This window comes from Arabidopsis thaliana, chromosome 2, assembly GCF_000001735.4.
Source record: "Arabidopsis thaliana chromosome 2, partial sequence".
Classification (NCBI taxonomy): domain Eukaryota; kingdom Viridiplantae; phylum Streptophyta; class Magnoliopsida; order Brassicales; family Brassicaceae; genus Arabidopsis; species Arabidopsis thaliana.
This window is the reverse complement of record NC_003071.7, coordinates 11,846,632-11,869,144: the sequence shown is the minus strand read 5'-3', so window position 1 is coordinate 11,869,144 and position 22,513 is coordinate 11,846,632. Positions and strand designations below refer to the sequence as shown.

The following is a 22,513-nucleotide window of genomic DNA, read 5'->3' as shown; positions in this document are numbered from 1 at the left end:
AAGAAACAAACAACCTCGCATTGTATTATTTATTGTATAGCGAGTAGGAAGTAGTACTATACGATACTTCTTCCTATAAAGTTATATATTTATAAAGGTATAAATAAATATATACCTACGAAAAGAAAAAGTAATTAAATTTGTAAATGGATTTGTGCAAAATCCAAATTTTAAAGAAAGGTATGGTTAGGATATTTGATGAGAGTTTCGAGGGTTTTGCTTCTCGGAAAGGTACCTAATTATTCATCATTTTTTCTCTTCTTTTTTTGTCTCAATCCTTTTTTGAAAAGACCAAAAAAAAAAAGCAACGAGAAATTAGCATCTTTTTTTCATCATATGTGTATGTATATCAATGATCGAACGGTCGTCAGCTCACTGTGAGGCAACACATGAATCCAATTAGTTCTCAAAATTTATCCATTATCCACAATTCCACATAATGGTTAGCGATATTCATATAAACTCTCTTCATAATGATTTTTTTGTTGAAAAAACTTCTGATACTACGACATGCAAATTAGAAGCAGTATTAAGAAACTTACTTTTTTTTTTGACACACTATTTAAGAAACTACTTAAGAGTTAAGAGTTAAGACTGAAGCTTAATTAAAATAACGTCAATAAAATCATATTTTGTTTAAATTATTTCCCTTTTTGGGCAAATAATTAAATTATTTCCTAACCAGTTTAAGTTTCGTAATGCAAAATGGAATCTCTAATGTTGCTGGGTCAAGTTTTCTTCTACGTAGAAAAGACTTTTTGTATTGATTCCCCAAAGCCATTCTTCTCAATGTAAATTTGATTTTATCAGAAATAATAACCCAAAAAAAATACTCCAAATGTCTTTTCAATATAAAAATTAATAATTTGACTTGATATCAATCGGAAATTACAAGAGAGTATGGGAAGTCGTGGTACCGGAGAGAGTGCGGCTCTTCCTATGGCTTGGAATGCAGCAAGTTCTGATGACGAATGCTGAGAGGAGGAGGAGGCATCTAAGTGATTCGGACATTTGCCAAATCTGTAAAGGAGCTGAAAAAACAATCATACATATTCTTCGTGATTGTCCTGCTATGGAAGGCATTTGGATCCGCTTAGTTCCTGCGGGTAAGCGCCGAGAGTTCTTTACACAATCGTTATTGGAGTGGTTGTTTGCTAATCTGGGTGATAGGCGGAAGACTTGTGAGAGTACTTGGTCAACTTTATTTGCTTTGTCTATTTGGTGGGCCTGGAAATGGCGGTGTGGCAACATTTTTGGTGTTCAAGACAAATGTCGAGATCGGGTGCGTTTCTTAAAGGATCTGGCTAGGGAGACGTCCATGGCTCATGTGATAGTCAGGACACTGAGTGGGGGTCATGGAGAACGGGTGGAAAGACTGATCGCGTGGTCGAAACCCGAGGAAGGTTGGTGGAAACTTAATACGGATGGGGCTTCCAGAGGTAATCCGGGTTTAGCGTCTGCTGGTGGTGTGCTACGAGATGAGGAAGGAGCTTGGAGAGGAGGTTTTGCTCTGAACATTGGAGTTTGTTCAGCACCTTTGGCAGAGCTATGGGGAGTGTACTATGGCCTCTACATTGCTTGGGAGCGACGAGTCACACGGTTAGAGATTGAGGTGGACTCAGAGATTGTTGTGGGTTTTTTGAAGATAGGGATAAACGAGGTACATCCGCTGTCTTTCCTGGTACGATTGTGCCATGACTTCATATCAAGGGACTGGAGAGTCCGTATTTCACACGTTTATAGGGAAGCTAACCGTCTTGCTGACGGGTTAGCCAACTATGCATTTTCGTTACCATTAGGTTTTCATTCTCTTAGTTTGGTTCCGGATTCTTTACGTTTTATTTTGTTGGATGACACTAGTGGAGCTACGGTTTCACGTCAAGTGCGAATGTAATTTTCTTTTTCATTAATAAATCTTGGGAGACTTTGTCTCCCTTGGCTTACCCAAAAAAAAAAATCGAAAGTTACAAAGAACGATTTATCTAGTTAAAAAGAAGTTTTTTCTTAACTCTTAAACACAATTATTAGACTACTAAACATTCATAATTAATAATCATACAAAATGATTAGTCGAACAAATAAAATATCGCATCCTTTCCAATTTAAACGAGATCACGTGGAAGCGAGTACACACCACGCGCCGATACAGAGAGTGAGATTTCAAAATTCGACGAACCAATTTGCCTCCGTTCACATGCGATGCATCTTCTCTCTTAAATATCCACCGTCACCACTCTCTCTTCCTCTTTAGATTCTCTCTCTACAGAGAACTTGATTATTTTTTCTGATCTGAGAAAAAAAATGGCGAATGGAGCTAATAGAGTGGATCTCGACGGGAAACCGATACAACCGTTGACAATATGCATGATCGGCGCCGGAGGTTTCATCGGTTCACATCTCTGTGAAAAGCTCTTGACCGAGACGCCACATAAGGTGCTTGCGCTCGATGTTTACAACGATAAGATCAAACACTTGCTTGAGCCTGATACCGTTGAATGGAGTGGTCGGATCCAGTTTCATCGTATCAATATTAAGCATGATTCGAGACTTGAAGGTCTTGTTAAGATGGCGGATCTGGTAAAAATGCTTATCGATTTCGTTTTTTGATCTCTTGTTCTTCGGTGTTTATGATAGAAGTCTCAGATCTGATTCGTTATCGGAATTCAGATGTTTCGCAATGTATTGAGATCGGTGATGTTGTGATGTAATTCTGATGTTTCTTTTTGGATTCGCAGATTATAAATCTTGCTGCGATCTGTACTCCAGCTGATTACAATACACGTCCTCTTGATACTATCTACAGCAATTTCATTGATGCGCTTCCAGTTGTATGTGTTTTCTTCTTAGCTTCGTTCATTGTTTTGCTTTAGCTCTTGTTTTTGAAGTTGATGGAGACAGTGATGATTGTGTAATGCGTTGGTTTTGTTAGGTGAAATACTGTTCTGAGAACAACAAGCGTCTCATTCACTTTTCTACCTGTGAAGTTTATGGAAAAACCATTGGAAGCTTTCTTCCTAAGGATCATCCTCTGCGTGATGTAATGCCTTTTTGTACATTTCGCTTTCCACATGTTATTGTCTTTTTATCAATCTCATCGATGAATGTACTGAGGAACATGTTGAAGCTGACGTTTTCGTTCGTTTTAATAGCCACATTATGAATTACTCATTGGATCTCGTTAAACGTATTTTTGAATTGAATTAAGACTTTAGTCCGCTAGTCTATCACACACCCATAGAAGCTTGGAATAGTTGATATTATTCGTCTAAGGTTGGGTTCACTGTTTACTGATGTTGTTTGTTGTGCCTTTCTACAGGATCCTGCTTTCTATGTTCTTAAAGAAGATATTTCCCCTTGCATATTTGGTTCAATTGAGAAGCAGAGGTGGTCATATGCGTGTGCAAAGCAACTGATTGAGAGACTTGTTTACGGTAAGCATTTCTGTTTAAGATGATGTTGGTAAAAACAAAAGGTTTACACTTAACTTCACTTGTTTCTTGTGACAGCTGAGGGTGCTGAGAATGGGCTTGAGTTCACCATCGTACGACCTTTTAACTGGATTGGACCTAGGATGGATTTCATCCCCGGCATTGATGGTCCTAGCGAAGGTGTCCCACGTGTCCTTGCCTGCTTTAGTAACGTAAGTGTTCAAATCCAAGTATATAACCCAATGCTAGTCTGTGTATATATGCAAGCTTTTAGTTAATGCATCTCTATCTATCTTTCAGAATCTTCTACGTCGTGAGCCTCTCAAGCTTGTAGATGGTGGAGAATCACAGAGAACTTTCGTCTACATCAATGATGCTATTGAAGCTGTCCTTTTGATGATTGTACGTTCCATTGCCTGATATATAGCTTTTTGTTTACAAACTGTTAATGTTAGAAGTTCGAAGTAGTTTCAACTAAAACCTATAATGACATTGTATGTTTGTGGTTCAGGAAAACCCAGAGAGGGCAAATGGGCACATCTTCAACGTAGGCAACCCGAACAACGAAGTTACAGTAAGACAGCTCGCTGAAATGATGACCGAGGTGAGGAAGATGGATCAGTTAGGAAACTATGAAAATAGTTTGATTTCTCTGTCGCTGGTTCTCAATTCTCAAAACGAATCATGTTTCAGGTTTACGCAAAAGTGAGTGGAGAAGGAGCCATTGAGAGCCCAACGGTTGATGTTAGCTCCAAAGAGTTTTACGGGGAAGGTTATGATGACAGTGACAAGAGAATCCCAGACATGACCATCATTAACCGCCAACTCGGTAATTCTTCATAATCACCAACATGATAGATAATATGCTTTAAAATCAAAATCAATTGCTATTCTGATAGAATTTTGGACTTTGAAAATAGGATGGAACCCGAAAACATCGCTATGGGACTTGCTCGAGTCGACCTTAACCTACCAGCACAGGACATACGCTGAAGCTGTGAAGAAGGCAACATCCAAACCAGTGGCTTCCTAAACTCTCCAAGACCCCAACGAAACTCGTTAAACACGCGTCATTTTGGCATTTTACTCTATTCGATTCTATTTTTTTCATCCCAGAGAAAACTTTTTTTCTTTTTTCTTTTTAAGAAAACGATATAATCACGGTGGTTCGTTCCAAGTATACCTTTTCGTTTGTAAGTTTTCTCTTTTTGTTTGGTTTGTTTGGCCATGTATGTCGGAGCTGTCAGAAAGCAAGAGGTTAATCGTTTGTAGCGAATGATAAATGTTCGAGTGTATATTTTAAAATGCTTCGTTTTACATGTGTACAAGTACAAGAACAAATGTAATTATCTTCTGTCAAGTAACACATTGTGTTTCGTTCAGAAAAAAAACAAGTGGACTACAGAGTATGAAAGAAAGTCTAGTAGTTTTGGAACGCTCGACAATTAAATTCGATTTTATTTTTAAATTGTAATATATAAATCACAAGTAGCGTCTGTAGTCCAACGGTTAGGATAATTGCCTTCCAAGCAATAGACCCGGGTTCGACTCCCGGCAGACGCATTATCATTATTTTTATATTTTGAATTGTTTTCACTGAATTTTTAATTCAATGAAGGCAAAGCAAACTAGAAGAAAATGAGTCTTTTTTTCTTTCTTTCTAACTCATGTACATAAAATACATTGTTAGAGCATATTCTAGTTCAACTATTTCTGATTTAATATACTCCATCTACTTAGTATTGCGATCAAGATTAGATCATAACATATCGACATTGTATAGTACTTATCATGAATCAGCCAGCAACTTCGAAATTTTATGAACTTGAAAAGAGCAAAAATCATATTTCATTTAAACCCATTAACACTCCAAAATGACAACATAACATATATTATAATAATCCAAAAATTTTAAGATGCCAAAAGCCTCATAAGTCACTCAACGATTCACCAATACAGTCAAGTAAAAATTTCTATTGGAAAAATGTGACTTGGTGTGCAAATATCTTCTACTTTTTGCAAGAGGGACCACAAGGGAATGGGCATCTCTTCTTCCCTCCTGCACCAAAATGGTTTTAAACCAAATCAATAATCCACAATTCTCATCTCATATGCAAAGTTATCTTTATATATCTTAACTTTAGTTTTCGTTACCTGATGACTTGTTCTTCTTTCCACCTTTAGCTATCTCAAATGCACCATTTGGCATCTTTTTGCTCGGAGGAGCCACCTTTAAAGGTGCTTCAGCCTCTACATCTTCTTCATCTGAAGAGTCATCATCCTCGTCCAAACCCATCTAACCAAACATACAGAAAAAAACAACAAGATTACCTTTTTTTTTATACTGATTCATTGCTAATCAGTAAATACTTAAAAGAAAAATCTACCTCATCTGAGTCGGATTCATCATCTTCTTCAGGATTGATCTCATTTTGAGGCAAAGCAGCTTTTCAACAATGTCAAAGTTAGATTTCATAAGAGATACACATGTAAATATGACTACCACAAAGCAGTAGCTTAGTAAAAAAAGTAAACATACCAATTTGTTGTTCCATATATTCATCTAACTCAGAATCTACACAAACCAAAAAGCAAAAGATTAGCTTCAAGCTTCATAATAGAGTAAACCAAATCATCAACTAAAGAATTATAAACTCACCAGAATCAATCTCCTCATCCGTGAGCATCAGAAAAAAGCAGAGCAAAACAAAATCAAGGATAAACAAACAAAGCTTCAAAATTGCAAGTGAGTATGAATTTAACTAGAAAAAGACAATGAAAGAAAGGATATAGTTCGTCAAAAGCATCAAAGGTCCTGTAACCAATAAGATAGACACTGCTTGTACTGTTGTGAGAAATCTCAAACTCGTGCCCTAAGTAGAGATCAATAGAAAATTGAGGAAACTTCTGTGAGAGATTTCCAATCATAAACCCATTCTCATCATCACCAATCTTCACATAAACGGCAAAAGTCTCATCTTTTTTAACCTTCTCAACGTCACCAAGGGTAACCTAAGAGATGTTACAACAAGTAACACAATCAATATCAATCATGGATTTACACAAAGAGAGAAACTTGCAGGAATTACAAAACTGATACAGACCTGAGAGGCATGGACCATGAATCCATCTTTTTGTATCACCTTAAATGGCTTCCCTGGCTTAATCTCGATACCTAAAATTGAACATTATTCATCACACATTTGAGTACAAATTCATACAAAATCTCACAAAGATAGATGCTTTGACACCTAAACTCACAAAGATATAGATACTTTGACACCTAAACTCACAAAGATAGATGCTTTGAAACATAAACTCTTAAAGATAGATACTTTGAAACATAACCTCACAAAGATAGATGCATTGAAACCTAAACACTAAGAATGCTAATATTCCCAAACAATTGTATAGTTTTGAACACAAGAAAATGCGTATTGAGTAATAGAGAGAATTCAATACAGAAGAAAGGCAAGCTTTTGTATAAAGACCAGATTTTTAATCACAGAACGAACTTAGGAATACCAAAATGATTAACTTTAATGGCGAAAACAGTCAATAGGAGTCATTGAGGTATTCAGTAGAACTTAATAAAGATATGATTTTGAGAGAGACATACCCCAAAACTCCATAGCTAGTGAAAGAGGAAGATGTGGCTGCTTGAGAAGAAGAATTTAGGGTTTTAGAGTTTGTTTCAAACAAACAAAAATAATGGAGCGGCTTATTTATAAGGTTACTCTTACTACTCCTTTAAACTTCCTTTTCACAGGTAGGGTTTTTAGTTACTTCTTTTGGAATAGTATATTAATGGGCCTTATTTTTAGTGGGCTTATTTTGAATCGGCCTTATTTGATGGGTTTTAGATATATTTTAATTTTATAGCCATGTCATAAGAGTTGCCTATGATTTGGGTAATTAACTTTGCTTCAATGATCAAAGAGAAAGAATGTTGATTAAACAAATAAGAGAAGGAAGAGCAACACGGCATCAAATTGGTTTACTCAAAAATGTCTGACTTTAGGGATAAGGTTGGGCAATGTCGTTATCACATAAACAGAATGCAAAAGTTCTATTATTAGAGGTCCAAAAAAGATATTATAAAAAGATAATATATAATATACAATGTTCTATTCAGTTTATAATACCCATTTCATGGCTATATTCATCCACGAATAATGCTTTATAGATTTTCAACTATATAATAAAATAAGAATTTCATCAAAATAGTATTGGTAAACTTTAGAACTTCATATAATCATCTTGGTATATAATTGATTAAAATACATTATACACCACTAATTAATGATTTTCATTTCTACATAGAAATAATATACACAGATGTTTTTTATATCCTTTTTCTAAAGAATGGAACTAATTTGAAAAAGCAATAATTCAAAATGATAAAAACTTCTAGAAGCCCATAAATTTGAGCCAATGAAAACCAGTTTTAGCCACTTTCTCTGCTTCCTTAGAACAAGATTCCGACGATAAACCACAGCCGATAAACCCTCCGGTCTCTTTCCGACCACATAAGAAAAAGTTTCTCGACCCTAGCGATATCAACTTCTCGTCTCTTACAATACTCTCAAGACTAAACTGCGAGTAATGAAGATCAAATCGTGACGGTTCAGATTCCGGTAAAAATGGCCGGCGAGCTTCTTTAACGTACTGACGAACGGCGGCGTCGATTAAATCACTCACGGTGGATTCCGGCGAGATTATAATTTGTACGGCTCCTAAACTTCCTTGTACCGTCACGTTAAGTAAAAGTTTCGTCAAACGTGGCGGAAGTGAAACCGTCTCCGGTACGGTGATGCTTTGACCGGTGGAGAATAACTCCGGTAACGTTTTCGGTCTTCGAAGCTCGCCTGGATTTGATAACGGCGTTGTTCCTCTGCCGTGAAACGACATCGCTTTCTCTGATAACTTTCTCCGGTGAGACTTCTCTGTTTCCGGCGTTGTTTTCCGGTTACCGTTCTTCATGTCTTCTAATCTTTATCGTCGGAAGAGTATGAAGCTTGGAGAAGGCGAAGGCTCTCTCGTGTTATCGCCAGTCACCGGAAGAAGCTAGCATAAAGTCAGAGTGGCAAAACTGTAAATAGTGGAGGATGATGAGGGTAAAAGGATAAGAGTAATGGAATGTTAAGAGAATAATACAAAGCTGAAGAGTGAAGTATTTATAGTGGATTTGTAGATAACGAAACGGTGAGAAATTGCTTGGAAATTTCTGAGAGTGTGAGAGAAGGGAACCGGCTATAGGAGGTGAACTGGAGTTTCAGTTATGTGTGTGAGTTCGGTATTGGGTCCAGGTTTAACCGGTGGCTATGAATTTTATGAAATTGTTATATCCACTGGGTCGTAGAAACCAATTTGGACTAAGGTTTTGGTTTGGACTCGACTCTTTGTTATTTTCATTGGTTACTTTGTAATATAGTGTTCACCTCTTGAAATACTCAATGATTATCATTGTTTTTAATTAAGTTTAGTAGTAGTATTTTAGTTTGGTCAACACAATTGATTTTGTGTAATCTTTGTGAAATCAAAGTAATTATGAGAATAAGTTCATTCCCTTTAGTAGAAATTTTACTACAGTATATTCATGTACATGATGCATTAGTAACAGAAAACTTCAAATGAATTTTAATTATATACTTCCTTTTTTACTAAAAGATGCATTTGTAACAGAAAACTTCATAATGGATTTGAATGCATGAATCAGACAATTTTTATGAATTCAAAGTACGATACATAAAATTGATCTGATATGTATTATTTCACAAATGCATGAAGCAAAACAATCTTTTTCACAAAGTGCACACAGTTTTTTTTCTATGTTTTGTGAAATAAAAGCATGTTAGAAAACTACGTATTTTTATTATGTAGTATGTATTTATGTTGCTTTTCTCATTTCTGTATTAATTATCATAAGATAGATGATATAACGATATCTAGTTTTGAAAGTTTACAAATTATAAACAAGACTTATTTAAGCACTAGCTAGTTAAACCGGGTAAGACTGGAGATAAGACTCTTGCAAGGTTCGACGAACAAAAAAAATAAAAAAAAAGAGGTTCAACGAACAAAGCTAGGCCTACAAGAGTACAAGGCCAAGTCTCTCTTAATTACAAACAAATAGAAACACGGTGTAACATACAAAAAACACATGGCAGGAACAGAAAGCGAAGATGGGACCAAACGGCCGACATAACTGAAAGATGCCGGAGACGTGACCAATCTCATCCTCTTCAACTTGTTTTGCAATTAGTCTCCTCAATAATTGCATAGTATAGTAACATCATTTGGACAATTACGTTGCATAAGTATTAAATCAAAGAATCAAGAAATACACGAACTATTATTGCAGCTAAACTTGACTTATCGAGGGTCGAAGCATAACATAAAATAGATCAATTATTTATGTTGGGCATAAGATTACGTAAGTAAACCTCTTTGCAAAATATTATATGACCAACTTATGTGAGGTTTAACGAAATATCTAATTTTAAACTAATCAAAATAGGAGTGGACCTAATATTAGTTTTTGTTCTGGTATGTATACGAGCTTCTTCGCTTTGATGCTTCACGTGGCCTAATTATATTATAACCATAAAAAGTGTTATGATTGAAAATGCAATTTTATTTAGAAAGATTGAATCTCATGGCTGATATAATAATAAGAAGCAAATTTCGTTAATACACATAATAGAAACGTGGCTATCTGCACAAATTTGATAGATAGCCTTCCACGATACTACCCCAATTTGCATTTGAATTAATGATGCTTTTGCTACGCGACAAAGTTATCTTCATTTTATTTTGAGCAGAAAATGTTCTCTCTTTTATTTTTAAGTTTGGGGATGTTGCCTCCCCCGGATGACAGCATCTCAAGCTTGATATATTATTATCTATCGAAGCTTATATTTAGAATTTAAGGGGGTGATGCTTGATAAAGAACGATAGATGAGAAGTACCATAATATGTAGTTGATTTTTTATGTCGATGGATTGAAGAAAACGGGATCATAATCTTTGTTTTAATTGCCCAAAGTCGAAACTGAAAGAGTCGATGTTGATCTATATCAAATACAGAATATTAACGTATGAATTTTAAACAATAATTGTTATTGATGTCGCTCATGTTTGGGCTTTTCATGTATATGGGTTTCTAATTTACGATATAAAGGCTTTCAGGTTAGTTTGTTTAAGGCCCATGTTTGTTCTTGATAGCAATTATCAAGTGCTTATTATTTGGATTGAGAAAAATCACAAGTTTAACACTATTACAGGGAGCTAAATAACAATTCAAAAAATAAATCACTCAAATTTATTGTTTGTCTTCAAACGCTTAAATAATTAGAACTGATTAGAAATGTCTCAATTATTGTTGGTTAAGATAGTTTGTAAACAAAAAAAAAATTATGGTCAAATAGAGAATAAATCAACTCAAAACTTGCAATTTCATAATAAAACTACGATCAAACGAAACTCCAAAGTATAATAATGTAAACAGCAAAATACAAAAGATTGATCTTTGGAGAAATAAGTAATTTATTTTCACCAAAATTATGTTTACAACTTTCTTCTCCAATTTACATACACAATTGACTTCACACGTTGGTTATGATCTTAGTGTTGTCACAATGAAAATGTTGATGACGAAGAGGACGAAGACGATGGTGACCAAGAAGTCATATCCATCGGATAACTCCCCAAAACCCGTAAAAACGACGTAAACTCTTGAACCTCAGAAAGCGCATTCTGAGCACGTGACTCGGCCATGGAAGCCTCGAAGTCGATATAAAACATATACTCAAAATGCTTAGCCGTGCCCACATTAGCCTCATCGACTAGCCTAATAGGAACATTATGGTTCGGCCTAGACTCAATCTTAGTCAAACTAATGTTCCTAAACGCAAAAGCAGAGAGAACCTTAAACAAAACGCACGTGCCTTTCTCGTGAGCAAACACTATACTCGTCTTAAACGGCCGATCAGTTCTCGGTATAATCGGTTCACGCGCCAACATCACAAAGCGCGTGACGTTACTCGCGTCATCTTGTATCCCATCTTCCAAAATCTCCAATCCGTAGATCTCCGCCGCGCGTGCACTCGCAATCGCGGCGGTGTCACGGATATTATTCGCAGCGATAAACTCCGCCGCACCGGCGGTATCATCAACAGCTTCACGAGCTACGTTGAGACCGAGTTTAGTCAACGTGTGTTCGCATTGAGCTAGTCCTTGAGGATGAGAGATCACACGAGTGAGAAACTCTTTCCGTACACCGGGAAGAGCAATGAGACAATGATGAACCGGAAGCTGAACTTCGCCGACGATGTGAAGACGGTGACGGAGGAGAAGATCGTAATTACGATGAATCGAACCGCCGAGTGAGTTTTCGACGGGTAAAACAGCGCGATCGGCGATCCAAAGCTCAACCGCTTGAAACGCAACTTCGAATTGATCGCAAGGAATCGCTTGACAGTTAGGATAAGCTTTACCAGCGGCGGCTTCGGAGTAAGCTCCGGGAACACCTTGATAAGCTACACGGAGGTTAGATCCATGCATCGGAGCTGGAGATAGATCTGAAATACTTAAAGGCTTCTTCGATTGAATCGATTGGTTGTTGTTGAATGGAACTAGATTCAAATCTGAGACTCCGGCGCCGTTGTTGTGACCGTTGACGGCGGAAACGTGGTAGGATGATGATCCATTGGAATTGGAAGATAAGGATTCAGATTGTTCTTGTGAGTTAACTTTGCTTGAGAGAATGGCGCAGGAGCTTTGCCAATCGGAGCTACTGGAATTAATGGAGAAAGAGTCAGATCTCTTACCGGCGCAATGTATGACGTGTCTTCTTCTCGCCGCCGTTGTTACCGTTGCCGGAGTATGGGAAGGTAAGAGAGTTCTCATTTTTTTATTTTGAGGTTTTTTGGTTATGGAAATGTTTTGTTTAAGAGTAAGTGAAGAGTGTTGTTGTTATAGGAGAAGAGAGGAAGAGCGTGGAATGATCTTGTGCCTCTCACCGTTCTTCACCTACCTACCACCATTTGCGTAATGGTGGGCCAAGAGAGATAAGCCCAAACGATGTCATATCTTTTTCAATCCAAATTTTTCTTGAATAGTCTCACTTTTTTTTTTAATAATCTCAAACCAAAATCCATATTAATCCCTAAATTTATGCAACTCAAATTGTATTTGTTTATCATCCAATTTATTTATTTAAGATATTTATGGTACATATAAAAGTAGCAAGGGAAAGGTTAGATCACATCCATCTACTTTTGTTTTATAGTATTTTAGGTACCAAACTCTTCCAAATAATTGGATATTTTTATATACCATTTGTATGTTATAACCAACTCTCAAAAGTCTAAAGTCTAAACTTTAAACCAATCCATATACGTAACTGACCCACCAAAATCTTTTAAATTCGCAATAGATTTAACAAACAAGGAATAAGATAGATAGTGAGAAAAAAGAATAACTCTAGTTACAAAAGCATTTGATCATAATCTATATAACTTACAACAACATGACTTCCATATTCTCTGTTTCAATAACCAAAAACTCTCCAATTGACAAACTTGTGACCCAAGAAAAAGCTTCCACCGTGTTATAAAATTGAGAGACTACTAATCAAAATAACAGAGACGACGGGAAAAAGAAAAGAAAAAGAGGGATCTCTCATCTGACATATTTACCACTTTTTGCCATTGTGTTGTTGTTTTATCAAATGCCCACCCATTTGACCCATCTGAAAAACCTCCCCACCCGAAACGGCAGTTCATAGTCTTTAGCAAGTGCTGGTTCTCTTGTTGCAGTCTCACTGTCAGACCAAACATAAACTCCGCGTTCTTGCTTGCTCCCCGGGACCGTGTTGTCCAAAATCACAGCCATGATGAACGCAATCACCATGCTCATTGACAAGAGCGTGTTCATCACGTAGTTCATCTGCAAATACACTAGAAGATATGAAAACTGAAGGTCCTGTGAAAATGAAAGTGAGCGCAAAGCGTAACGTACCCCTTTGTATTGGCTTTTGAAGGGTCCATGTGAAGAAACAATGTAAGGTTGGTAATAACTTGGAACAGAGAGATTCGAGTTTGGAGATATGCCATACTGCTGGAAGTAAGCTGGGACAGAGAGAGAAAAGAACAGCGACAACCCAACAATTATGATATTCCGCGAGCTTCCAGCTTCACTATAACGTAAGTTGGAAAGACCTAAAGCCGTAAACATTGCCCACATGAAGCACAGAAGAGAAGCAACCATGACTTGCGGAATTGATGCGAGAAACCCTCCAACCTTACCTGAGGACATCAAAAACTGTTTTAGTCAAAGAGAGTAAAAAATGGTACCTGTTGTACAGTTGAGCTAATTTTCAGATGCTATTGATGTATAGTTACTTGTATTTGCTAAAGAGGTCATGTAAATTATGAAATAGAGTTACATTCAAAAAAAAAATTATGAAATAGAGAACTTGAAACTTGAAGATAAATAAGCAGTGCCACTTACTTACCAACAAGAGAAAATATAACCAAAACACACGCGCCTAACTCAACAACTCTGCGGCTTCCCATTTTGGTCACAGCGATTGTGTGAACGTTTTCGGTTAGAGTGGTTGAACCAGTACCTGTACCCCAAAGACCGGCTAAGACACTTGTGAAACCTTCAAGACCGATTGCCCGACTCACAACACCACGAGTTGGAGGCCTCGATGCTACTAATAGAGAAGAAGCATGGTACGAACCAACCTGACAGTAAAATAAAAAATTACCATATATGCATACCGTACCGTAAACTGATTAGTAAAAGTGCAAAAGTTTGACTTCCAACACATAATTTTGATGGTTTAATCAAAGATGATAGGAAACACTAACCGAATCTACTGAAGCAATTACGGAGACCACACACATAACAAAAGCCATTTTCCAGTTGAATAACGGTACACCCCATTGCAAGGGGTAAGGAAACCTAAACCATGGGGCGGAACTCAGCGCATGAGAAGTATCAACCCGACAGTACTTCATTCTGGTCATGTATTTTCTGCAGTGGGTCGATACAACATTTGAGACAGGAACGTTTGGGTCACAACCTTTGTAGGTGTAAGCTCCTGTTTCAGTTAAAAGGAATGCAGCAGCCCAAGTGATTGCAAGACTCAATGGAACCTGTCAGTAAGAAGTTAAATTAGGTCAGTCAAAGTCACATGTAGAGTTGGAAATGTCAGATGATTACCACATTATCAGAGTTGATTCAATTGAGGTAAAGATTACTCGAGTCTTACTTTTCCTATATACCGAAAGAGCTAAGGAAAAGCAGACATGAACCTACTTACCGCATAAATAAGGAAAATACGATGGCTTAAAACTGAGATTTTCCGGAGGTACTGCAGAAAGAATGGGAAAGTATCAAATTTTGTTGACATGAACCTGATGTGATATGAAATTTTTGAAGTAACATAACTTCAAGAAGAAAATCAAAACTTGTAACTAGCATCCAAACAAACTCCATTTGCAAAGAGGGCGGATAAAAGTAACTTCACTAAACTTACAAGAGCAAAGATGATCACAAGTAGTATCTGCACAACACCGATCTCAAGACATTTACCAACAAGCGGGAAACCATAGCTGTAAAAGGAAAGTCCAACTGCAGCTACCGTCGGAGCAACAACTACTGGATTGACCAACCTATACAGAAGGTCAAGAGAATTATGAATACAAGTTAATACTGCACCACACAAAGCCACAACAACCATGTGTAAACAAAACAGCAAATAGGACAAACTCAGAGATGTATACCTCAAAATCAGTGACATTAGGCCACTGTATCCAAGCACTGCTTGAAAAGCTGAACCAATTATGATTGCACCTTGCAGCTCCCTCATGATATGCTTGAAGTTCTACCGTATTAACCAAAACACAAAACTAGAACAAATTAACAAACCATAGAAAAAAGAAGAATTGCTATAGACAAACACAGAATAATCAGAAATGCCAAGAGTAGAAAAGGATGTTTTCAATCCACCCTTGCCTAGTGCAGAAGTCTTCCTAATGACGATTTGTTATTTCTCGCTAAGTAAAATTTGCCATAAAAGTTGAAAGAGAGCTCCAACAGGTTACTTGCATGATTTTTACAACAGATTACCCTAAGCAGCAAAAAATTACGAGGCTACATTCTGAAATAACAGCTACATTTCGATAGTAACATCACCATATCCTCAACGGAACCCAATGACTGACATTTTACTTAATCATAGATAGCAGAAGAGGTTCTTCTTTCAAACTTACATTATTTCCATTCAAACCTTGAAACTCTGGAGAGTTTATTATAGCCAAAGCCGGAGCCAGAAAGACAAAGGAAGGACCTTGAATCAAAGGAAGCCTCGACCCAAACGAAGTATGCAACAGTGTAGTGATTCCAGAGACAAAAAGTACAGTCGATACAACATTTGCAACCTCCTCCTATAATCCAAAAAAAAAGTTGAAATTACATTTGCAATCATCATTGTCCAAAGTAGAGAGTCCAAAAGAATCACACTTACATGTGAACCTCCCATTGCAGGAACAATAACAAGTGGAACCAGAATCAATGATCCCAACATTGAAAGGTAATGCTGCAAACCATAGAACCCAATTGGAACTGAAAACACAAACACACACAACAATCATTAACCAAACACCAAAAATAAAAAAAAGAAACTTTAAAAAGATTCAGTCACTATCTGACATGAAATCCACAAATGGAATCTATCAATATATTATTAATTACCAATTATATATAAGTCATAATCAAGAGAATCAATAACAATTTAACAAATAGTAATAATAAAAATCAGTACTAACCAAGTCCAGGAGTATCTCTAAGACCATACTTCATATGCAAATTCCTAGCCACTAAATCATCATCCATACTCTGAGGCAAAACCTCAACTGTTTCTTCAATACGACCCGGTCTTCTAACCGGGTCACCTGACCCATTAGCTCCATCGGGTCCATTTGATCTTCCAACAACCCCATCAGAATCTCTCCTTCTCTTAACCGGTTGATCCTTAACCGGAACAGCAACAGAACCAGGAGGTGGTGGTGGTGGCTTCTCTTTCTTATCCTTGTCAGTCTCACCGTTAGTTACTGCGGCGGAGACAGGAGGAGGAGGACGGAGTCTGGTTTGACCAGCTTCAAGATCCGGTTGGGTTTCTTGTTGTTTAGCTCTAACCGGTAATGAGAGCTGACCGGAAGAAGAATCAGTGGCGGTAGTTTCACCGGAGAATTTGGGACGAAATCCGGTTTTTTTAGCCCAGGAAGACGGTGGCATTGCGGCGGATTCTGGAGTTGGTGGCCATGGACCCGGTTTAGGTCCGGGTTTCGGGTCGGAGCTTGACATTTTTTTTCCTTGTGGAATTTCTTCTCAGTATTGCATAGTGAAGATTGAAACTTTTTTCTTTAGATCTAGGAAAACTCTCAATCGTCGGAGAAGGAAAACGACAAAAGAAAATTGGGAATTAGGGTTTTCTTCAAATCTCCAGAGAGAGTACAGTTGTGTGTGAGAGAGAGTGAGAAGTTCTATGAAGAAGTAACAGTGAATGTGAAAATGAGAGAGAGAGAGAGGAAAAAAAATCTAATCTTTTTTTTTTTTGACAATAAATCTGATTTAACATAAGATTTAAGATATTAAACATTTCAACTTTTTTTTTTTCTGTTTTCATTTTTTTTGTTGTGGTATAAATTTACGTCGAGTGATGCAATAAATCGATTTATATGGTTAGAAAGTAGAGTATATCCTGAAAGACAAGACCAAAATAACTTATGTCTTTTTTTCTTTCTGTTGTCATAAAAACCAATGTATAGCTTATCTGAAATCTGTGTTTCTGATGATGTAATAAAATTGACATGCATGAGGATAAATAACCTTTTAAGGGAACAAATATTTATTTGGCAAAAAAAAAAAAAAAAAAAAAAAAAATTATTTGGCATGAACTTGAGAATATTTAGATGACGATTGATACTCTTTATATATAACAACAAAAACATTTCATAGAGATCTATGAATGATAAAGATTTTTTGTTCAATAACAAATTATTAAGAATTTAACTCATTTTTAAGATTTAAGCAATCATTCTACCTTAACTTTGATAGATAAATAAAAACAAGAAGAGTGTGGATGTCTAAATGTAATTGTGGTGATTATATTCATATCTAAACACTTATGCTAACATACTTATAAGTTATAATAATGTGCTCGCCTTCATGATTCCGGTTAATCAAACCGAGCAATTCCGGTTTAGTTTCTACAGTTTATTGAACCGTCTTCTTCAGTCCCTTCAAAGTTTGTGGTTTTGGGATTTGCAGAACGAAGCAGTCGAAGAAAAATGTCTGCAACTAGGTCTACATTTCTAGGCTCCATCTTCAGAACCGCTAAAGCACGAATTTTGATCTCACCCATCGCTAGACGCTCTCTCCCAAGCCCTAATTTCACTTCCTCGCGCTTCCACACTTCTTCTTCTCTTCGTCAGTCTCGAATCGAAGGTTCTATTCCAAGGTTTGTGATGACGTCCTTGATGTTTGAATCCTCTTCTGTTTTTTTCCTGAAATGAATGTTTTTATTTGTGGGTTTATCTTACTCTAATGCAAAGTTTCGATTTTGATTCGAATCCAGAAGTTTTCTTCCGAGCATCCATGTACGATTTCATAGTGTTAGTGCTTCCACTTGGTTCAGTTCTCGACGAACCTCTTCTCAAGGTACTTATGTTTCTCTGTATCAATGATGCTTGTTAACCGAAGAATTTAGTCGAAATGGTTTCATCAACTTTGGTAACGTCTTCTAATTGAGAGCATTTCTCTTGAATCAAAGTGTAGGTCGATTAGCATCTGTTTCCATGTATATACAATACTCAACTTCAGTCCCAACACGTTCACTTAGAAGGAGAATCAGCAATAGAAAGAAATCGAGTGCAAAACCAATCCTTAATGTTTCAAAGTTTCATGAAACGATATCAAAGCTTCCACCAAGATTCACCCCTGAAGAACTAGCTGATGCTATAACTCTTGAAGAAGACCCGTTTCTGTGTTTCCATCTCTTTAACTGGGCATCGCAACAGCCGAGGTTTACGCATGAGAATTGCTCTTACCATATCGCGATAAGGAAGCTCGGTGCTGCGAAAATGTATCAAGAAATGGATGATATTGTGAACCAAGTGCTCTCGGTTCGTCATATTGGTAACGAGAATCTTTACAATTCGATCATCTTCTATTTCACGAAAGCCGGGAAGTTGATACGCGCTGTGAATATATTTAGACATATGGTGACTAGTAAGAACTTGGAATGTAGACCAACGATTAGAACGTATCATATTCTTTTCAAAGCCTTGTTGGGTAGAGGTAACAACTCTTACATAAACCATGTGTATATGGAGACAGTAAGATCTTTGTTTAGGCAAATGGTGGATAGCGGTATTGAACCAGACGTATTCGCTTTGAACTGTTTGGTTAAAGGTTACGTGCTCTCGCTTCACGTCAATGATGCACTTAGGATATTTCATCAGATGAGTGTGGTTTACGATTGTGAACCGAATTCGTTTACTTATGATTATCTAATACATGGATTATGTGCTCAAGGTAGGACCATTAATGCTAGAGAATTGCTTAGTGAGATGAAAGGAAAAGGCTTTGTTCCTAATGGGAAATCTTATAACTCTCTGGTTAATGCTTTTGCGCTTAGCGGTGAGATTGACGATGCAGTGAAATGTTTGTGGGAGATGATTGAGAATGGTCGTGTGGTTGATTTTATTAGCTATAGAACACTAGTTGATGAGAGTTGTAGGAAAGGGAAGTATGATGAAGCGACGAGATTGTTGGAGATGTTGCGAGAGAAACAGCTTGTGGATAGAGATTCTTATGATAAGCTTGTGAATGTTCTTCACAAGGATTTATAGAAGATGTACAAAATGATGTTTCTTATTTTCTTGTATTGTCGAAATTTAGATGAAATCTGTTTATTGTTTTTGGTTTATGGTAATGAAAAAATAGTGAGTTACTGTAAATTCAGTTCTTCTATTCTCCTCAATGTTGCAATTGCCATTAATTTGAACCGGTCAGGGTAAACTAAAAGTATATGATCGGTCTGTAAAAACCGATGTCGGTTAACCTTTCGTTAAAACGATGCCGTTCGGATTAAATAAATTTCTAAAAGCTTCTTTCTTTTATTCTTCATCTCGTCGTCTCTGCTTATTGAATCCCCGGCGACATTCCGGCGAAAGGTACTCGACGTTTGTTTTATCTATTTTTACTATCTGCAATTAGGGTTTTGTTTGGGATATCTAATATTCCAGACTTACTGAGATTGATTTTGTGAAATTGCTTTGAAATTTTCTGGGAAACTAAACGTGAACGCACTTAAAAGTTTTGTCTTTTCGTGTTCGTCTCAGAATTGGAGAAGATGGGTCGATACAAAGATGAAACCCCAGCGGTTAGGGTTTATACAGTTTGCGATGAATCAAGGTCTGTTTTTTACTTTGTTCTTCTTGCTTTCTGGGCTCAATTATTGAAATTTTGAACCTTTTTGTTGGTTTTTCAGATACATGATAGTACGTAATGTCCCAGCTTTGGGTTGTGGTGATGATCTCATGAGATTATTCATGACTTATGGAGAAGTTGAAGAGTGAGTAGTGTGCTCTTGATACTCTTTTTTTTTGTTTCCTGCATTGTTCTTATGGACTATGATATTGTAGATGTAAACCTATGGATGCAGAAGACTGTGCGGAGTTCACGGATGTCTACTGGATCAAGTTTCGTCTCATCACTAATGCTAGGTTTTGATTCTTCTTTCCCTTTGATGATCATCACTGAGATTCTTATTTGGTTTTTTATTGATTCCAAACTCAAGTAATGTGTATAGTGAAAAACTCATCACTGTTATGTCTTAGCGTTAATAGGATTTTTGTTTTTCTTCCCTTTGTGTGACTTCATAGTGTAATGATGTCCGGATTTTATGTTCATTGCAGCTGAATCCGTCGAATTGAGCTGTGTGATTTGTCTTACGATATGCAAATGAATATTTTTTTGGGAATGAGTTTGTTTTATGTTTGATACATAGAAAAAGAGGCGTAAGTAGGTTCCTTGGGGTGATTTTATTTCCTTTGGCTAAAAGTGTCGAATTTTTTTATGCTTTACATGTTTTCTTGCTATATTTTGTCCACTTTTGATTCCAAGAGGAAGAATTTTTATATGCTTTACGTGTTTATGTTTGATAGATTTGCAAAGAGGAAGTTGGATGAATCAAGTTTTTTGGGAAATCGGCTCCAAATTTCATATGCTCCTGAATACGAAAATGTAAATGACACAAAGGATAAGTTAGAATCTAGAAGGAAAGAAGTGCTTGCAAGACTGAACCGTAAGCTTTCTATTTACGCTTCAGCTAGTTTTATGATACATCAAGAAAGATTATCAATGAAGAAATTGGAAAGACATTGTGTCTCCTGTAGAGTATGAATCAAAACATTATAACCTATTGACGTATATGTGATATATCTTTATCCCTTTATCTTAACGTACTTATTTCATAGGTAACATACATCATTCATATGTCGCAAAAGCTAACATTTTGTTTATAGCATTGTATTAGTAAAGTTGTTGGGGTTGGAAAAGCATTGACAAGGTTGATGTCAAAGTGGGATAATATTAACTGTTAAGACGATTTACAGTATAACTTCACAAGTCTAATATGGTTCTCATCTTGTGAACAGCCCAGAAAGAAAAGAGCACCTCCCAAGTTACAAAATTGGCTGGACCAGCTTTGACCCAAACAGACAATGTTTCCTCACAGCGGTAAAACATATGGTCTACTTGGTCTGTTCTTTGTATCGTCAGTAAACAAATAGAGTTAGTGCATGAGAGATTGCTCTTTTTGTCTGTAGGAGAGAGATGGAGTACCAATTCCATAGAGGAAATGCTCCTGTTACTCGAGTTTCATCAGATCAGGTGTGTGTTTTATTTGGTGATCTTGACATATGTGTCATTAAAAACTTGGTCATCTGTTTTCCGCTGAATATATTGGCCTGAATAAGTCTAACTGGATTGTGTAGGAGTATTTTGCGTCATCTTCAATGAATCAGACGGTTAAAACTGTGAGGGAGAAACTCAATAAGGTAAAAAACGTACCGAGTTTGTATTTTACAAGTGAACTCTTACATATTTTGTAGACTCGTGAAGAAAACATTTCCTCATTGTCACATTGTAAACAGATTGAAGAAAGTGGTAACCAAAAGAGGTTACAACCAAGCAGCCAAACACAACCTGAAGAAAGTGGTAACCAAAAGAGGTTACAACCAAGCAGCCAAATACAACCTGACTTGAAGAGAACCCGAGTGGATAACCGAAGAAGAATATAACACACTTTTGTTTTGTTTCTGTTTTTTTTTTTTGGTATTACTCAGCTAATTGAAAACCTTGTTTACTACTTGATCATATAATAGTGCTCTTGCAAATTGCAAGATTGTGAATATTGTAATTTATGCCTATCTTGAAAACTTGTTACAGTCCTGAAATCAGTAACTTCTCTTTATTTGTCCAATCTCTATTTACTGCTTTAAAAGCAAATCAAACCATCCAAACCAAAACTGTAGACAAATTGTAATGATTTTGGTTACGAATTGATATCTAGATATCTAAGATATTTTAATGCCATATATTTTGTAGGAAACTAATTAATTCCCATGTACATAAAAGAACCAATCGTTTCGTACTCGCGTATTTACCAAAAACAAAGTCAAAGATTTGTTTACATGTGGATTTGTTACGATTTCATGTAATATTCAGTAAGTTATCCGATTTATTTACTAAGACAAAATATGAACCTGCTTTTTGTAATTAAGAAAATTGTTCATATCGTATCACGGCCGTTGGATTAACTGTACATTCACATAAATTTATTGGATTGGCCGATCATAATTTTTTTATTTGATGAAACAACTCTCAGTATATCTTCTATCTTTATATCTCATAAGAAAATCCAAATCCAAATCTAATCTTTGAATCTCACGCGACTCAAGTTTCCTTTTTACAAGTCCTCCTATATATTTACTCTTGGTCATT

At 36.5% G+C, this 22,513-nt stretch overlaps 7 protein-coding genes, 1 non-coding gene and 1 pseudogene across 18 annotated transcripts; 5 read left to right on the top strand and 4 right to left on the bottom strand.

Moving 5' to 3' along the window:
- Positions 1-949: 949 nt before the first annotated feature.
- AT2G27870 lies at positions 950-1,894 on the top strand (annotated as a pseudogene; the record flags this gene model as incomplete). Its single annotated transcript has 1 exon — positions 950-1,894.
- A 252-nt stretch (positions 1,895-2,146) lies between these two features.
- On the top strand, positions 2,147-4,868 carry AXS1 (UDP-D-apiose/UDP-D-xylose synthase 1). Its single transcript, NM_128345.4, has 9 exons — positions 2,147-2,577; positions 2,736-2,828; positions 2,930-3,037; positions 3,317-3,431; positions 3,507-3,640; positions 3,729-3,830; positions 3,940-4,032; positions 4,122-4,257; positions 4,349-4,868. The coding sequence occupies exons 1-9, from the start codon at positions 2,302-2,304 to the stop codon at positions 4,459-4,461; spliced, it is 1,170 nt and encodes a 389-aa protein (NP_180353.1). The 5' UTR covers positions 2,147-2,301; the 3' UTR covers positions 4,462-4,868.
- Positions 4,869-4,919: 51 nt separating this feature from the next.
- Positions 4,920-4,991, top strand: AT2G27850. Its single transcript has one exon. It is a non-coding gene; the product is annotated as a tRNA-Gly (tRNA).
- Positions 4,992-5,236: 245 nt separating this feature from the next.
- Positions 5,237-7,339, bottom strand: HDT4 (histone deacetylase-related / HD-like protein). Of its 4 annotated transcripts, NM_128344.4 has the most exons (8): positions 7,048-7,339; positions 6,533-6,603; positions 6,220-6,440; positions 6,088-6,107; positions 5,968-6,003; positions 5,816-5,874; positions 5,583-5,724; positions 5,237-5,487 (listed from the first exon to the last, which is right to left on the bottom strand). In NM_128344.4, exons 1-8 carry the CDS (start codon positions 7,058-7,060, stop codon positions 5,438-5,440), a joined length of 612 nt encoding a protein of 203 aa, NP_565661.2. In that variant the 5' UTR covers positions 7,061-7,339; the 3' UTR covers positions 5,237-5,437. The 4 variants fall into 4 exon arrangements, with proteins under 4 accessions (NP_565661.2, NP_001324791.1, NP_850109.1 ...); NM_001336130.1 differs by having other exon boundaries at positions 5,259-5,487; positions 5,583-5,874; positions 7,048-7,124; NM_179778.1 differs by lacking the exon at positions 7,048-7,339 and having other exon boundaries at positions 5,259-5,487; positions 6,533-6,617.
- Positions 7,340-7,619: 280 nt separating this feature from the next.
- Positions 7,620-8,927, bottom strand: AT2G27830 (uncharacterized protein). The gene has a single exon (NM_128343.3). The coding sequence runs from the start codon at positions 8,409-8,411 to the stop codon at positions 7,839-7,841; it is 573 nt and encodes a 190-aa protein (NP_565660.1). The 5' UTR covers positions 8,412-8,927; the 3' UTR covers positions 7,620-7,838.
- A 1,929-nt stretch (positions 8,928-10,856) lies between these two features.
- Positions 10,857-12,574, bottom strand: PD1 (prephenate dehydratase 1). The gene has a single exon (NM_128342.3). It carries the CDS (start codon positions 12,335-12,337, stop codon positions 11,063-11,065), a length of 1,275 nt encoding a protein of 424 aa, NP_180350.1. The 5' UTR covers positions 12,338-12,574; the 3' UTR covers positions 10,857-11,062.
- Positions 12,575-12,809: 235 nt separating this feature from the next.
- On the bottom strand, positions 12,810-17,067 carry NAT12 (nucleobase-ascorbate transporter 12). Of its 4 annotated transcripts, none has more exons than NM_179777.2 (10): positions 16,270-17,067; positions 15,969-16,066; positions 15,715-15,888; positions 15,226-15,326; positions 14,979-15,114; positions 14,763-14,813; positions 14,308-14,595; positions 13,947-14,181; positions 13,451-13,737; positions 12,810-13,378 (listed from the first exon to the last, which is right to left on the bottom strand). In NM_179777.2, exons 1-10 carry the CDS (start codon positions 16,805-16,807, stop codon positions 13,157-13,159), a joined length of 2,130 nt encoding a protein of 709 aa, NP_850108.1. In that variant the 5' UTR covers positions 16,808-17,067; the 3' UTR covers positions 12,810-13,156. The 4 variants fall into 4 exon arrangements, with proteins under 4 accessions (NP_850108.1, NP_001323574.1, NP_973550.2 ...); NM_201821.2 differs by having other exon boundaries at positions 12,854-13,378; positions 13,593-13,737; positions 16,270-17,065; NM_001084501.1 differs by having other exon boundaries at positions 12,871-13,378; positions 13,943-14,181; positions 16,270-17,065.
- Positions 17,068-17,687: 620 nt separating this feature from the next.
- Positions 17,688-19,498, top strand: AT2G27800 (Tetratricopeptide repeat (TPR)-like superfamily protein). Its single transcript, NM_128340.3, has 3 exons — positions 17,688-17,963; positions 18,081-18,163; positions 18,281-19,498. The coding sequence occupies exons 1-3, from the start codon at positions 17,794-17,796 to the stop codon at positions 19,354-19,356; spliced, it is 1,329 nt and encodes a 442-aa protein (NP_180348.2). The 5' UTR covers positions 17,688-17,793; the 3' UTR covers positions 19,357-19,498.
- Positions 19,499-19,585: 87 nt separating this feature from the next.
- AT2G27790 (RNA-binding (RRM/RBD/RNP motifs) family protein) lies at positions 19,586-22,036 on the top strand. 4 transcript variants are annotated; one of them, NM_001336126.1, is made up of 9 exons: positions 19,586-19,680; positions 19,849-19,921; positions 19,998-20,081; positions 20,172-20,232; positions 20,674-20,813; positions 21,166-21,247; positions 21,337-21,400; positions 21,505-21,567; positions 21,664-22,036. In NM_001336126.1, the coding sequence occupies exons 3-9, from the start codon at positions 20,066-20,068 to the stop codon at positions 21,808-21,810; spliced, it is 573 nt and encodes a 190-aa protein (NP_001324573.1). In that variant the 5' UTR covers positions 19,586-19,680; positions 19,849-19,921; positions 19,998-20,065; the 3' UTR covers positions 21,811-22,036. The 4 variants fall into 4 exon arrangements, with proteins under 4 accessions (NP_001324573.1, NP_001189622.1, NP_180347.2 ...); NM_001202693.1 differs by having other exon boundaries at positions 20,152-20,232; NM_128339.3 differs by having other exon boundaries at positions 19,638-19,680; positions 19,824-19,921; positions 20,152-20,232; positions 21,664-21,963.
- Positions 22,037-22,513: the final 477 nt, after the last annotated feature.